Source organism: Leucoraja erinacea, chromosome 8 (assembly GCF_028641065.1).
Source record: "Leucoraja erinacea ecotype New England chromosome 8, Leri_hhj_1, whole genome shotgun sequence".
Lineage (NCBI taxonomy): Eukaryota > Metazoa > Chordata > Chondrichthyes > Rajiformes > Rajidae > Leucoraja > Leucoraja erinaceus.
The window spans coordinates 64057690-64074393 of NC_073384.1; the positions used below are offsets into that span (position 1 = coordinate 64057690).

Genomic DNA, 16704 nt, shown 5'->3' on the forward strand with positions numbered 1-16704 from the left:
CTCTCTCTCTCTCTCTCTCTCTCTCTCTCTCTCTCTCTCTCTCTCTCTCTCTCTCTCTATCTGTCTCTCTTCATAACCATGCCCTAGTTGAAAAAAATTCTTAACTAAAAATCTAGCTGCACACAGAGAAAACCAATGATCACATTTTAATTTCTTAGCGATAAACCTTATAACTAAGCAATTAAGTTTAACTGAAACTTAAATAAATTGAAATTGAATTATAAATCATACAAAATTGTTTATGGCATATGATACAGAAGCATGCAAACAAATTGCATGCTTCTATATCATGTGCCATAAACAGTAGCAGATAATTTGAGCTCGTCTCATATCCCTCCAAACATTTCTTATCCATGTATTTAAATGTCTTTCAAACACTGTAGTTGCACTAGCCTCCATTGTTTCCTCTAGCAATTCGTTCCATATATCTACTATCCCCTGTATGAAAAAAACTCGCCCTCAGATCTCCTTCAAATTTTTCCCCTCTCACCATCAACTAATTACCTTTACCCCAGAAAAAGTACTGACTATTCATTTTATCATAAACCTCCATTCCTTAAGGTCACCCCTCAGCTTCCTTTGCTCCATGAAAAACAGTCGTAGGCTATTCACTCTCATCTTGGAACTCAAGGCCTCCTGGAAACATCCTTAGTGAATATTTATTGCATTTTCTGGCTTAGCCACATCCTTTCTATAGCACTATTCAAGATGATCAACAAGGAGTGTTTCATTGAATAACCTTCAACAGTGGTGCAGCAGGTTGAGCCGCTGTCTCTCAGTGCTGGAGACCCGCGTTCAATCACAACCTTGGGTGCTGCTTTTCTGTGTAGTGTAGAGTTTGCAGGTTCTCTCTGGGACCTCATAGCTTTCCACCTATTGAGGCTAATTTGCCTCAGTGCGAGTGGTGAAGGGATATTGATGGAGACAATAGGTTTCCCTGTGAGCTGGTATAACGGGCTGAACGCCCCCTTTTGTGGAAGAAAATTGGATTAGTGTAAATGGGTAGCTGGTTGTCAGAGAAAAGTGAGTTTAATTGTCATATGTTCCAACAATGGAACAATTAAATTCTTATACGCAGTAGCACAGCTGGTAGAGCAGCTGCCTCACAGCTCCAGAGATCCGCGTTCAATTCCGACATCGAGTGGTATCTGTAAGGTGTTTGTACGTAATCCCTGTGACTGTGTGTTTCCACTCCGTGCTCCAGTTTCCTCCCACATCCCAAAGACATGTGGTTGGCCTCTGGAAATTGCCTCAATATGTCGGAAATGAATGAGAACTAGTGTGAACGGGTGATCAATGGTTGGCATGGAATCGTTGGGTATAAGGTCCTGTTTTCTTGCTGTAAACTAAAAATAATTTTCATTCTACTTACATATATTGCCGTTGCTCCACATGGAACAAATCCTTACTCTCCATGGTCTGTTCCAATAATGATTTGTTGTGCAGCATTAATGTCTGGATCTGGTCTAGTAAATGCCGGTTTTCTTCCTCAAGATTCCCTTTTAATTGGCTCAGTAGCTGCATTGAATAGACAACATAGTGTAATTATTTGTGAAGTGTAAGAGAATGATTCAGAAACACATCCTTTGAAAATATTCAATAACTGGTTAAGCCTAAACTCCCCTCATGTAAAAAATCAGTTTATTTTTCTCCACCATAGTTTCACTATGCAAATGTGTTTTGCATCCTTTGCAACACGACAGGCTTTATTAACATTAACTTGAAACCTGTTTTATAGTTCAGTAAGAACTAAATTAATTTTATTGGGCACATCTGCGCTGGCAGCTAGTCAGTGGTTCTGCAGTAAACCAACAGCTTGTCGCACAAAGTAAATAGTGTACCATGATAAACTGGTTCTTAGTTCAGAATACACTCTTATTTGGCCTCTCAGTTTTATGCCAGCAAATCTGGCACATCTAGTACAGCTGACGTTCAGAAAAAGGCAAGTTAAATTAAGCAGCTTAAGTAGTTATTTTCATTATAATTTTTTTTTTTTACATCAGTTTCTTCTTCTGATCATTCGAGATGTTTGGAAATACTGGAAAGGTTTTGTGAAAGCATCAACAATTTTATCAGGGTGGCACAGTGGCGCAATGGTAGAGTTGCTGTCTTATAGAGCCAGAGACCCAGGTTTGATCCTGAACTCGGGTGCTGTCTGTACGCAGGAGTTTTATCTCTAACCCAAAATCTGAAGTTAACTGTAAAGTGATTATCCTTATTATAACCTTATTATAGAATTTGAAGAGAGCTGCCAGAAAGATCTATCAACATGGATTTCTCCTTTCTTAATGTTAGTTGCAGTCAAGCTCCAGCTTTAAAAGTGCAAAAACAAAATAGCAAATACTGGTCATCTAAAATAATAACAAAACATTAAGCAGATCGGGCAGTATAGGAGAAACAAAGTTAATGCTTCAATATGAAGACTCTTCGAGAGCTGGGTAAGAGAAAAATAAGTTTTACTTTAGGATGGGAAAGTCTGGGGAGGGAGGGATGAATCAAAGGGAATATCTGTGTTAGGATGACGCTAGGACTGCTGCGGATATAAGTGACAGAGTTTAGAATCCACAGGAGTTAAAAAACCTATCCCTTTTGCCTCTTCTCTTCCCACTATTCAGGGACCAAAATAGCCTTTCCAGGTCAGGTTGCAATTTACTTGCACTTCTTCCCATTGTTATATCATGATGTTCACAACAGGGTCTCTTCTACACAGGAGAAACCAAAAGTGGTGATTGCTTTGTATTCCGACTGCAGGAATGACCTAAAACTTCCTGTGGCCATATTAATCCTCGATCCCACTCAGACTTCTCTGCAGCTTCCTCCACTGTTAAGAAAAGTTCCACAGCAATCTTGAAAAACAGCATCTTATCTGAATATATTGTAACATTCTGAAATCGATACTGAATTGTACAACCAGCTAATTTGCATTCTTTACCCATAGCAGTACTGGACATTTCCTCTATAAATCACCCTGTTACAGATGCCTCCTCCGTTTAATCCAATCTCTCACTCTCTTTCTCTACTACTTGAACTTGTTTTTACCCATTTTTCAGATGAAGGATTTTTGAATTCAAATATTAACACTGTCTCTCTTCATGGACACTTTCAGAATATTTCCTGCATGTTCTGTTTTTATTTCAGCTTTAAGACACTTCTGATGTCTTAAAATGTCATGAAATGGCTGACAGCCAGGCAGTGAGAGAACAATTTCTAACAATTTAAAACATTTCACAGAGAACTAAATAATTACAGGTCCACCGCTGATTTTCCAGCACCCTTCGTTCTAGAGGATTATCTGTTTTGCCAGATCAACAGCGGTCACGGCCTTGGTGGGCCGAGATACTGGCCACAAAGTTAACTATGGGAACGAATCTGCTGGCTCCGGCCAAGCCAGAGTTCAAAAGCCCCGGTCGCAGGTCGGCAAATTAAACCCGCCGATTGGCCGTGGATGTCGGCTATGGGAATGGATCTGCTGGTTCTGGCCAGGCCGGAGTTTCATAGTCCCGGCCACAGTGAGCAAATTCGACCTGCTCCCATATTTTCAGGGAGGATTTTGTTTGAATTAAAGGAGGAACCGGACCATCAGTTCGTGGAAAATTGGTGACGGATCTGCACTGAGCCATAGAAAAGGTTAAAGCTGAAATGAAAATATATTAAGCAAATTTTGAAAAGACGCTAAATTTTAAGCAGTTACAGAACTTTGAAAAATGTATCTGCCAATCAATATATTTTTTAGAGTTCGAGAGGTTGTTAAGCCGTAATTATGATTCAGTACACCATTAAATAAATAATGACATTTCTGGGCCAATTTTCTTAAGGAAAAATAACTCACAGAAACTATGTTCCCATTAATTGCTTGATTTCTCCAAAGAATGCTGGAGAAGTTGTCAACAGCTCACACTGTGATAGTGCAGTGATTCACTGGTTCTTCATGTTTAACTGTGATTTTGCAATCATAATCACTACACAATGAGCCAATCTATTTTAAAATCATTCATTTACATCCACAATGTGCACAAGATAGGAGTGTTGTCCTGTGCCAAGGCTTATTTCCCACCCCAAAATCCTTAGCCCATTAGATTTTTATTTTACATCTACACCCACCTCACATTGATTGTTTAGTTTAGTGGAACTGATATCCAGTTGTTGGTACTGTTCCTTTAGTTTTGCAAAGTCTGCTTCCAAGCGTGCATGTTCCAGCTTGCCACCATTCAAGAGGCTTTTAAGATTTTTGTGGTCCAACTGGAAACCTTCGTTCTCCTTTAGCAGATGACTATTTATTTGGTTCAATCTTTAAACAGAAAAGTAAAACGTATTATTTATTTTGCAAGTAAAAGGGCAGCTCCTCAAGATAGAAAGTGAATTATATCAAGAAATTTCAAGGGAATCATTGCCCAGATAACCTTTCTACAAACACCTGAATTCCCAACTTTCTTTCAAAATCCTCACTTTCCTTGGGGCATAGTTTATCAGATCATTCCTATTGTAACATCTGTAACAGCTGATGCCGCTGGTCTACATCAGCGAGCCTTTCTTCACCAGCTACTGCACAGTCCGGTTGATGCGGCTGTTGTTTCAAGCGGGACAGTGCTTTTTACCAACGACAGCCACCGACAGGACACGCTCCGTCACCATTGGGCTCCCTCCCTTCTCCACTGCTTCTTTCTGCTCTGCTAACATTTTCCAAGGTAGAGTATGTTGGTGACTCCGGGGGAAAGCAGGAGATGGCAATGAAGGAGGAAGCAGCGGAGTAGATACAGCAATGGGAGAAGGAGGAGGTAATGGAGCAGGGAGCGGTCAAATCAACGGCCAACAGGAAGAAGTAGGAGCTGGTGAGAGTGGAGGGAGCCTGAGGGAGCCACGGTCATCAAACACATCCTGTTGGTGACAGCGACCTGAAGAAAGTGCTGTCCCCAGGGGCTACAACGTGAGATGCAACCACAGTCGCTTCAACTGGACTGTACAGTGGGTGAAGAAGGCTCGCTTGCAAGCTGGGGTGGTGTCGGAAGCCGGGGTTGTAAGTTGCTGGGAAGGTGGTACAATCCGGAGGTCTTCTTTTTCTTGCGGATGAAACATAAACCAAAGGCATAGTTAGATCTCAAGCTGGGTGTTGAGCAGCCAGGTTGTTGTCTCTACATCAATGTTTGCCAGGCCCTGAGCTCCATTTGGTGGGTGGTAGAGTAGGCACCCAGAGATGACATGGTTGGCTGTTCTGCTCCGTATTCACAGGCTGGGCTCTGGCGGAGCCCCCATCTCCACATGCTGGCATTGAAATGCTCAATTCCAGTACGAAGTCTGTTGAGCTTCACCCATGCTCTTCTGAGGAGGTCAGACCCTGGGCAGCTTTTATTTGGTGAAGAGATGCAGCTGTGTAATGGAAATGAGGTTGCCTTCCACTCCTGTGACCACTTGGTCGCTATCCGGAGGTGGTGTTGGAAGATCCGTTCCCATAATCAAAATCCATTATAAAGAGGTCCATTAAAACGAAGGTTTGCTGTACTTACAAATCCTCATAATTTTAAAGTCATCAACACTGCTTCCACACAAACTATTGAGTTTTCTTGGTAGTTATTAAGTTGCAGTCTAACAGCATTTTTGTCCAGGGTCAAAATCTCAAACCATTTTAATCTGGAAGGTGCCCAATGCGTGAAAATACACAGGGAAAACAACAACACATTACATTTTCAGTGAAGACACAAACCTAGCATTTTCATTGCAAATTTTCTGGTACTCAAGCACAGTGGTATCATGTTTCTCAGCATCATGGCGCATTTTCTCCTGCTCTTTTTTCAATATAGTCTCCAGCTCTTCTAATTGGCCCTTCTGCTTCACCAGTTCATTGTATCTGCACAGATAATTTCATTCAAATCAATTTTTATTTTTATTAAAAGACGGTAAAAACTAAAAGCCTTCTAAAATTTGCATTTTAATAGATCTTTAATCAGTTTTAAAAATCATTCCCATGGACTTAGATGGACATATACAATGGAAGCTCGCAGTAAAATCAGAAATGTCGCAGTACGGTATAAACAGTTAGAATATGCCTTATTATAATAACACAGCATAGGTCATACTCCTCACTCTTCTTAGATTCCCCATGAAGGGATAGAGAAGGTCACAAAGGGGACTGGAGAATTGTGGGTGGGGTGAGGGAGCAGATTGGTGAGAGCAAAAGAGATGCAGGATTGTGGTAGGGAAGGAAGAGTGGAGAGACAAAGAGAGTGAAAGTACAAAAGAGAAATAGGATGAGAAGGGAAGGCAAGAGAGCCTGGTACGGGTTTGACAGGTACAAGATGACATTTTCATAAATATTTAATTGCTGTGTAAAAACGTTTAAATTACCTGTCCTCAAGATCTTTGTGTTCAACTTCTAAATTTTTATGAGCAGATTTCAGACTTCCATGTTTATTAATGAGACTCTCAAACTCTGTTGCCTGATGCTCGTGTAACTTTGCCAGTTTTTCATGATCTTTGACAAGTGAATCATACAATAACTTCAATTCATCCTTTTCTTTCAACAGTATTTCATTTTCATTCTCTAAAGCCGACTGTTGGTTCTGAAGCTGAGAATTCTGAGTCATTAAGGATGCACTTTGGGAACCCAGTGTTGAATGCTCCACCTGTCAAAGAAAGGTTTAACCATTATTTTCAATGTTCTAATCACCACTGAATTGCAATCTACATAAGTTATTTGCAATAAAAAAAGTCCTGATTTTGTTGGTGCAGGGACTTTTGCAGCATGCACTATTGATAAATACTTGCTTACGGACAAAAGCAATGTCCTTTTGAGTTACTGGAAGTGCAAATGGCATGGGTATGGGGGCTTGGTCTTGTCCTTGAAAACAATAGCCAACTAATATTTAGCCGATAACAAATGGCTATTGTTTATCACCATACCCATTTGGACTTGATGACTAACAAAGAAACTGAATTAAAATCAGTCCAATACATAAATAGAAGAAATTACAGGTGTAAGGAGAAATTGAAAGAAACATAATATAAATGAAATATAAAGATTATAAATGAAACAAAAAAAAAATTTCATTTACAACATGCAGCGACAATAGTAACTTCTTGGATGTAGAGGGGGCTCGTTTCCGAGATCCAATACTCTGGACAGCTGACGGGAGTAGACGGACGAAGGGAAGGTGCACTCTAACAATTATTCTAACAATCAATCAAGTAAAATCAAAAAACTACAGATGCTGGAAATCTGAAATAAAAACAGGAAATTAATACCAACAATTATTAGATTATTAAGTGCACACACTATATAAATACTTTATATGAATACAGGGGGAAACAAACATTTTTTTCCTCAGGTTGCAGCTAGTTAACCTGAGAATCACTTAATAGCACATTTATCACCACATTTTCCAATTTTAGTTCTGCAGATGTGCCCTTCAAAGAAATATCAATTGAGGCAATCGAAAGAAGATTCAGAATAATCTAATCATAGGCATGAAAATCATATCAAAACCAAAATGTGCCATTATTAACGCATGTATTTGATCACAACACTTGAAAGGTTAAAATCATTCTGTAAATAAGCGAGTTCGGTATCTCGATAAACGCAAGGAATCATGGGATTTGTCAAAGGTCATTCGGGATTTTTTTTAAAGCAAACACAGCGCTGTATAAACTATTCTACCAAGGAATTAATTTAGAATTCTGTCAACTCAATAGCTTCCTCTTGTTCTGCTGTTCACACCCTACTTACCTAGTCCAAGTTCTACTTCAGTTCAATAATCTGCAATGATGAGATATTTAAAAAGTTAAAGAACTTATTATTTTCATTTAATCCTTAATGTTTTGCTACTAGAATGAGAAAATATTACTTATGTTTGAAACATTTTCTTATCTTTATTCATAATTTATGTGTAAAAATATATTTAATCTGAGGCAGGCAGCAACTGCATCAGTGTGATGTGGGCTGATGCTTTAAATACAGGCGGTGTGAATGTACTTGTTAAGGCAAAGATTAGAGGAAAACTGAGTACAGGGTTGGCCCTGTGAAGGAACTGCCAATCCGATATGACATTTAACTACGAAATGCCTGCTCTTTAATATTGGATAGATTGAGTGGAGGGTCTGTGCTGCTCCAAGTTTGCAGTGGTTGCGGTGCTCTTCCCCCAGCCATCTCGCCCAGTGCACGTTGACCAGTACAGTTCACCAGCGCTTGTTAGCAGAGGCTCTTTGTGCAGGTGTTACCCAAAGCCCGAAGGTTTTGTGGAGTTTCTGCATTAGGATCGGGCATGAAGCGAGAAGGCTGTCAGATCAGATCAGCCCAAGTTGGCGAGTGGCCGAAGGGCAGATTTTAATGGGTCGTTATTAAACTGTTCCGTCTGTGCGGCATCGCCTGCTCTCTCTCTCTCCCAGATCCACCGACAAAGTCTGACTGAGAAAATGCTCCCACTCATATTACGGGTTGGCTCCGCATTTGCCCACTTGTTGGGATGGGCGGCGCCTCCTTCAAAAAGAGTGGGAACAGGTCCCGTCAGCTAGGGAGTTGCGACCCACTCCTGAGTGAAGCCTCTAAAGGCTGCGATTCAAATGGCTGCAAATCCTCATAATTATCACCCGGACCCGGTTCCCAACTGTGTGTCCTGACAGACTGGAACCAACCCCTGCTTAATCAGCCTGTTCGAATCCAATCTGAACTTTATAACAGCACATTCTCCTCGTTTCCTTCAATCCAGGAAGGTTGTTTAGATAGGAATGTAAGGACTGTCTCAAATTGGTTGACCTTGTAAATTGTGTAAATCAATATCGAATTTGAATGGCTGTGACTCAGGCTAATGCCAGGGATTTGATAATTGACAGGTTAGTTCGAGGCATTTTTGCATGTTCAAGTCTGGTGCGGCATGATAAATAGATACAATTGTGGATTTGTGCAGCCTGCAGTACGCTGTGGCCTACTGCTGACATATTTGACGGATACATTTATTTATAAATCTCACTGAAATGAATACGCAGGTCCGTACACACACAGTAGCTCAGCTAGCGAGAATGTTTATCCCGAATGACCCATGACCTGGGCATGCGCAGTTGTAATACCGAACTCGCTTATACAGAAAAATAATTATAGATTTAAAACAATTAATACTTAAAAAGATTACCTGACATGATAATGAAAAATGGTAATCAATCTGAAATTTCTGCAAGAGCTGCTGACTCTTTGCAGAATTTTGGGTTTAATTTCAGATTTTTAGCATTTACCTTATTTTGCTTTTTACAGTTTTTTAAAACATATTTGTGTTCTACTCTGGGTAAGGAGATAGTGTTTTTATTTGGCGATCCAATCAAAAGGCCTATATCATTCAGACCTAAAATTTAAGGCAGAGGTTAATTCTAATGACATCATGCCAAGCCATTCCGAAAAAATCCATTAAAAAGCAGTGTTTTTTTAAAAACTAACTGCACACATCTTCCACTCAAAGGGCAAACATATCCCAGATCCAGATTAGTCCATTGCCATATACACCTGGGTGCAATGAAATTCCCTGTCTGCATGAAGCTCAGAGTACACAGTATACATAATAAAGATAGATACAACAAAAAATATAAAACAGCAGAATGATGCATTGATTATAGTGCAATCTGCAGAACAAAGTACTAAAGTGCAATAATAGGATAACCTGATGAGATTGATTAGGAGCATGTGGCAGTGTCTCCAGCCTACGTAAAAGGTATTGATTGACCATGAGTGCATGCCATGAAGGTTTACAGAAGACCCCTAGCCCGTAAGAGAATTTCAAAAGAATTTCAAATTCCCTCATATTTAATGGCCTTTGATCACATGTAGAAATTCACAGTATTCAATACTATGCATATAGGAAGTTTGCACAGTACTTTCCTGATGAGGCAATCGTTTTTACATCACTGAGCTGGATTAGGAATGAGGAGATTCTTATACTCCCCCGCACGTACTTGACCTGTCAACGTTCAAATAATTGTAGACCATTCATTCATACAATGAGTGCTGATGAGCAATTGCAACAGTGTGGAGATCGCAAGTAGACTACTGATACTGAAGCTTGTATGCTTAGACTGGTATGAAAAAACAAAATCAGCTAAAGTTGTATAACCACACAAGGTTGTGGGCAGTTACTAACCAAAGTGGTAGCTAGGTGAAAATTGAGTCAGGAGCAGGAAGAGGCATTCTTTGAATATACTGCAATCATTTTCTGATTCCACTATGGAGCGTGAAAATCATATAATAAGACATGCAGTTGCTTGAGCAAGTGCAGTTTCAAATAGTCAGCATCAGTAATCTTAAGGATATCTTAAGGATAAAGGGGAAATCCTTTAAAACCGAGATGAGAAGAACTTTTTTTTCACACAGAGAGTGGTGAATCTCTGGAACTCTCTGCCACAGAGGGTAGTTGAGGCCAGTTCATTGGCTATATTTAAGAGGGAGTTAGATGTGGCCCTTGTGGAGAGAAGGCAGGTACGGGATACTGAGTTGGATGATCAGCCATGATCATATTGATTGGCGGTGCAGGCTCGAAGGGCCGAATGGCCTACTCCTGCACCTAATTTCTATGTTTCTATGTAATATTAACCATGAAATCATCAGACTGCTGTTAAAAAAAAAAAGATTCAGGAATGTCCCTCAAAGGAAATTTGCTTTTCTTCTCATGGACTACATTCAGATCCACCACTTTGATTAATTCAAACTTTGCAGTATAAGCACTCAGTCATCCGTGGTAAGGCCTGAATACTATAACTGGCTGCAAAGCGAAGTCAGTCAGCATCGCTGGTGGTAGCACGACCCACCTTGATGAACTTAATGCATTCTATGCTTGCATTGGGTAGAAAGTGATAAGAGTGATGACATCCATACCGTTGGACACGAATGTGTCTTTTCCCAGGGTCACTGTTGCAGTGGTTATAGCGACCAACCTGAGTGTGAATCAGGCACGTGCCTTCAGGGTAGGCTAGGTAGGCAGTGCCTACCCTGACTACAATTATAAGATGGTAATTATTAAATATAAATAGTAAAGGAACAGGAGAATAACAATATCGTAGATAACAATCAGCACGGGAGCACCTCAAGGCTGCGTGCTCAGCCCCCTGCTGTACTCTCTATACTCATGACTGCGTAGCCAGTCACAGTGCGAACTCCATCATCAAGTTCGCTGATGACACCACTGTAGTGGGGCGTATCACTGATGGAGATGAGTCAGAGTATAGAAGAGAGATCGAGCAACTGTCCATATGGTGCTAGCGTATTAACCTGGCCCTCAACACCAGTAAAGCCAAGGAACTGATTGTGGACTTTGGAAGGAGTAGGAGGGGAACCCACAGCCCCATTTATATCAACGGGTCGATGGTTGAAAGGGTCAAGAGCTTCAAATTCCTGGGCGTGCACATCTCTGAAGATCTTTCCTGGTCCGAGAACACTAATGCAATTATCAAGAAAGCTCATCAGCGCCTCTACTTTCTGAGAAGATTACGGAGAGTTGGTTTGTCAAGGAAGACTCTCTCTAACTTCTACAGGTGCACAGTAGAGAACATGCTGACCGGTTGCATCGTGGCTTGGTTCGGCAATTTGAGCGCCCTGGAGAGGAAAAGACTACAAAAAGTAGTAAACACTGCCCAGTCCATCATCGGCTCTGACCTTACTTTCATCGAGGGGATTTATCGAAGTCGCTGCCTCAAAAAGGCTGGCAGTATCATCAACGGCCCACACCATCCTGGCCACACACTCATCTCCCTGCTACCTTCAGGTAGAAGGTACAGGGGCCTGAAGACTGCATCAACCAGGTTCAGGAATAGCTACTTCCCCACAGCCACCAGGCTATTAAACCTGGCTCGGACAAAACTCTGATTATTATGAACCCATTTTCTGTTATTTGCACTTCATCAGTTTATTTATTCATGTGTGTGTATATTTATATTATGGTATATGGACACACTGATCTGTTTTGTAGTAAATGCCTACTATGTTCTGTGTGCTTAAGCAAAGCAAGAATTTCATTGTCCTATACAGGGACACATGACAATAAACTCACTTGAATTATGCCTACAAGAGATCGATCTCGTAGAATTAGGCATAATTCTCCCGTGCCTTTCATCCGCAGTACATGTAACACGCAAAAGTATGCGCAACTCACATGCTATCGACGCTGCTTCAAGCCTTCAATTACAACTGTCTATAAAGGCAGCTGAAATTCTGCCTTTGCACCGTGGATTGCGTGCATGTGCTGCGCAGCCTACTGCGCACGCGCAGCGCAAGTTTCTTGGCGGGTTTTTCAAATATGGATAGTCATTATCTTAAGAGTTTCTCTAAGCAATCTTATGAGGAAAAGACCAAAATAATTTAAAATGTCAGACCAACGCCGGAACTTAAAGAACTTCAACAGCGCAAAGGAACAAGAATAATTAGAACATTTAAAACAGCTTGGTACAACAGGAAAGAGTGGCTATGCAGTTGTATTTCATCAAATAGACTGTTTTGTTTCCTGTACCTGTTATTTTCTGTATCTAGTGGAACTGTATGGGTCGCAGATGGATAGTGATTTAAATAATTTGTCCAATACTATAAACAAGCACGAGGGATCTGCTGCGCATTATGAAAGCCAAATAGCATTGAAGACATTTGGGTCTACACAGATCGACTTGCTCATAGATAAACAGAAGAAACATAGCATCGATATTCACAATGAAAAAGTTAAGGAGAAGAGATACTAAAAAAGTTAATATGTGCTACTTGCTTTTTGATCAGACAAGAACTTGTTTTTTGTGATGATAATGAAAACAAAGAATCGCTAAATCGTGGAAACTATATTGAGTTACTGAAACATACAGCAAAATTTGATGAAAAATTGGCACATCATTTTCATCCATTTTTTCTGGCATTTCTAATAAGATACAAAATGACTTGATTGAAGCAGTAGGCACAGTTGTAGAAAATAATATTGAAGAAGAGATCGCAAAAGCCCCATTCATTGCCATAGAAGTGGATGAATCCACTGATATTTCAAATACAGCTCAGTGCTCTACAGTATTAAGGTATATATTGGACTGAAATTAAAGAAGCGTTCATAGGCTTTGACAAACTGACAACTTGACAGAACTGCTACTAGTGTAACAGAATGCATATTCAATAACTTACACAAATATACTTGTGCTGAGAAACTTGTAGCACAGACATACGATGGAGCCATGGTAATGGCATCAAACTTAAATGGTGTTCAAGCTAAAGTAAGAGAATAGGCACGATCATCTTTATTTCCCCACTGCTATGCTCATAAATTGAATCTTGTTCTGTCTCAGTCAGCTAAATTCATACCTGAATGTACAAGCCTTTTCAAGACCATTGATGTTCTTGCTTTATTTTGCAGTAATTCTACAAAACGAACGCAATTTCTTGATGAAATATTGCAGAAATGCATTCCAAAGGCCGCACCAACCAGATGGACTTCAAACTCAAAGCAAATCCAAACTATTTTGCAATATCATGGAGACCTCTGTAAACTTTTTGACAGCATTAACAGCAATCCTTTATTGTGGGATCCTGAAACTTTGGTGAGGAGCAATGGGTTTTATGCTTGGCTAACAAAAGATTCTACATTCTTTCTTCTCATGGTTTATTACAACATTTTCATTAAAAGTGACACTCTGCCACATTTTGCAAACTAAAATGATAGATATTCCATATTGCATTGAAAGAATGAAACAATACATTTGCTTGAGGATCTGCGCCAATATGTTGATGACATCCATGAAAAGTTTGAATATTGCAAAGAAAATGACCTGACATTTGTTACAAAATGTTGAGATTTTTAAAATCAAGTCTGCAATTTATCCCATCAGATAAAGCATAAAAAGAAGTTTAATTTGACACCTAATTCACTTTCATATCTTCAGTATTAAAAAGGTTATGGCCATTTTCATACTCGGAAATTAGCATCTTGTTCCCTCTTTTCCATGACTTAACTCAAAAGAAACATAGAAACATAGAAATTAGGTGCAGGAGTAGGCCATTCGGCCCTTCGAGCCTGCACCGCCATTCAATATGATCATGGCTGATCATCCAACTCAGTATCCCGTACCTGCCTTCTCTCCATACCCTCTGATCCCCTTGGCCACATCTAACTCCCTCTTAAATATAGCCAATGAACTGGCCTCAACTACCCTCTGTGGCAGAGAGTTCCAGAGATTCACCACTCTCTGTGTGAAAAAAGTTCTCCTCATCTCGGTTTTAAAGGATTTCCCCCTTATCCTTAAGCTGTGACCCCTTGTCCTGGACTTCCCCAACATCGGGAACAATCTTCCTGCATCTAGCCTGTCCAACCCCTTAAGAATTTTGTAAGTTTCTATAAGATCCCCTCTCAATCTCCTAAATTCTAGAGAGTATAAACCAAGCCTATCCAGTCTTTCTTCATAAGACAGTCCTGACATCCCAGGAATCAGTCTGGTGAACCTTCTCTGCACTCCCTCTATGGCAATAATGTCCTTCCTCAGATTTGGAGACCAAAACTGCACGCAATACTCCAGGTGTGGTCTCACCAAGACCCAAAAAGCTGTGATCGAGGACAGTCTAAAGCCCATAATTTTCTTAAAAATTAAGAGAACTGAAAGAAATTTTCAGTTATTACAGATTGAAGCATTCTGAAACAAATATTTAACAATCTTTCTTGGATGATCTTAAATTAAAACATATAATTAGTTAGTTACCCAATTGTAGCTAATTCCAAAATTCAATTACTAAATCTAAACATCTATCCATTTCTAAAGGCAAGATTAACATTTTTAAATAGCTTAAGTGTCCAAAGAACATTCACACAAGAATTCACAATAAAATATGATTTTTAAATCTAATTGACATTAATTTATAGACCAAATGGAAGGGATTTAGTGTTCAATTGCTGTAAATTAATGGCCATTTAAATCAGCTTGCCAGTGGGATTCTGTGGATCGCACTGGTTTAGAATGCTGCCATTGCGGTGAATTTGTACCCCATGTCGGCATGAAAGATACTGCGGGATTGAATGGGCCCCCAAGTCGCAACATAAAATTTTGTATAAAGGGATCTTAAGAAGCCCTTTTTAATGTAAAAATAAACAACCTACCTTGCCTTGTCCCCTACATGAGATCCGTCCAGTTGTCGGGGTTCGCGGCTTTAGAGGGTGATTTTTAAACTACTATAACAATTAAATAACCCAATTTAGTTTAAAAATACCTGCAGCGAACGAACCTCACAGCGATTTTTCGTCAGCAACTAAGTAGCTGAACAACATCGATTTCAACAGCCTAGAGAAAATCGCGTTTAAACCTGCCCCCCTCTCAAAGACGCCAAAGTCGCGCTCACGGGCAGTGGCAAAACTGCAGCGCCGCTGTAGGTAAGTTTTGCAACATACCTACTGACTGAATCAAAATCTCGTTCAAAACGTCCATTTAAAGAGAAGAACACGAACATTTGATCTGATATTAGTTGATATACTGAAGCATTTGGAAGCAAGATACAGCGACTTCAAAAATGTACAATTCATTTCCTTGGTTGATGGAAACAAGTTTCAAAAACTTGCTTGTCAAATTGATCAGGAAGCAATAGAAAGTTTAGAAAGAAACTACGGTCACTTCTTTGATGTCATAAGACTGAAAGCGGATCTAGCTCGAATTTATAATGCACAAGTGTTTCGGAATCAATCATTTAAAGATTTACTTGTTTTTATATTTCAAAATGGACTGGAACAAACGTTCCCTGAAGCTGCTACAATTAATTTTAACAATTCCTGCTACAACAGTTTCTGTTGAGAGATCATTTTCAGCTTTGAAAATAATTAAAAGATTCACCAGGAATAGAATGTCCAATGAAAGGCTTTCATCACTTGCTTTAATTTCTATTGAAAAGGAAAGATTTACTCAGATGGAGCAAAGTCCCACTACTAATTTCTATGAAAAAGTTATGGATATTTTTGCTGCAAACAAAGAGAGAAGAATGGAGTTTGTGTACAAATAATGTGGTAAGTAAACTTCTTTTTATGTTTTTAAAACTTCTTAAATATGTTTTTAAATGCTTTATTAAGAGATAAGGCTTTTGAAGACAAATTACTTAATAAAGCGACTTATAACGATTGACAGCTTACCGGCGAGGAGAACAATCTGTGCATGCGCGGTTTTTAAGATTTTTATAAGTCGACTGACTGCCTACCATGAGTAATTACTCACGGCACGTGCCTGGTGTGAATCCACAGAAAGCAACGGGCTCGAATGGAATCTTTGGCCATGCACCTAGGAACTGTGTGGGCAAACTAGCGGGAGTGTTTGCAGACATCTTTAATGTCTCCTACTCCGTTCTGAGGTACTCACTTGCTTCAAGATGACGACTATCATCCTGGTGCCAAAGAAAAGCAAGATCTTATGCCTTAATGACTACTGTCTTATGGCCTTGACAACCACCATCATGAAATGCTTCAAGAGGCTGGTTAGGGCTCACATTAAATCCAGCATACCAAGCAGCCTTGATCCACTGCATTTGGCCTAACGGCCCACAGCTGATACCATCTTTCTGGCCTTGCACTCTTCAGATTCAGATTCAATCTTTATTGTCATTGTGCAGTGTACAGTACAGAGACAACGAAATGCAGTTAGCATCTCACCCAGAAGAGCAAACATAGAATAATGAGCAATAAATATATATACGTACATACAGTAGTAGTCCTGGAATAATGAGCAATAAATATATATACGTACATA

At 39.8% G+C, this 16704-nt stretch overlaps 1 protein-coding gene across 13 annotated transcripts in view; it reads right to left on the minus strand.

Moving 5' to 3' along the window:
• The window catches only part of LOC129699781 (girdin-like), a 149110-nt gene that overhangs the window by 38766 nt on the left and 93640 nt on the right, over nt 1–16704 (minus strand). For all 13 annotated transcript variants that reach the window (XM_055639865.1, XM_055639861.1, XM_055639859.1 and 10 more), the window contains 4 exons: nt 6340–6617; nt 5699–5842; nt 4102–4288; nt 1373–1518 (listed from right to left, as the gene is read on the minus strand). In XM_055639865.1, coding sequence (XP_055495840.1) covers nt 1373–1518; nt 4102–4288; nt 5699–5842; nt 6340–6617 — 755 coding nt within the window. The remainder of the gene's footprint in view (nt 1–1372; nt 1519–4101; nt 4289–5698; nt 5843–6339; nt 6618–16704) is intronic.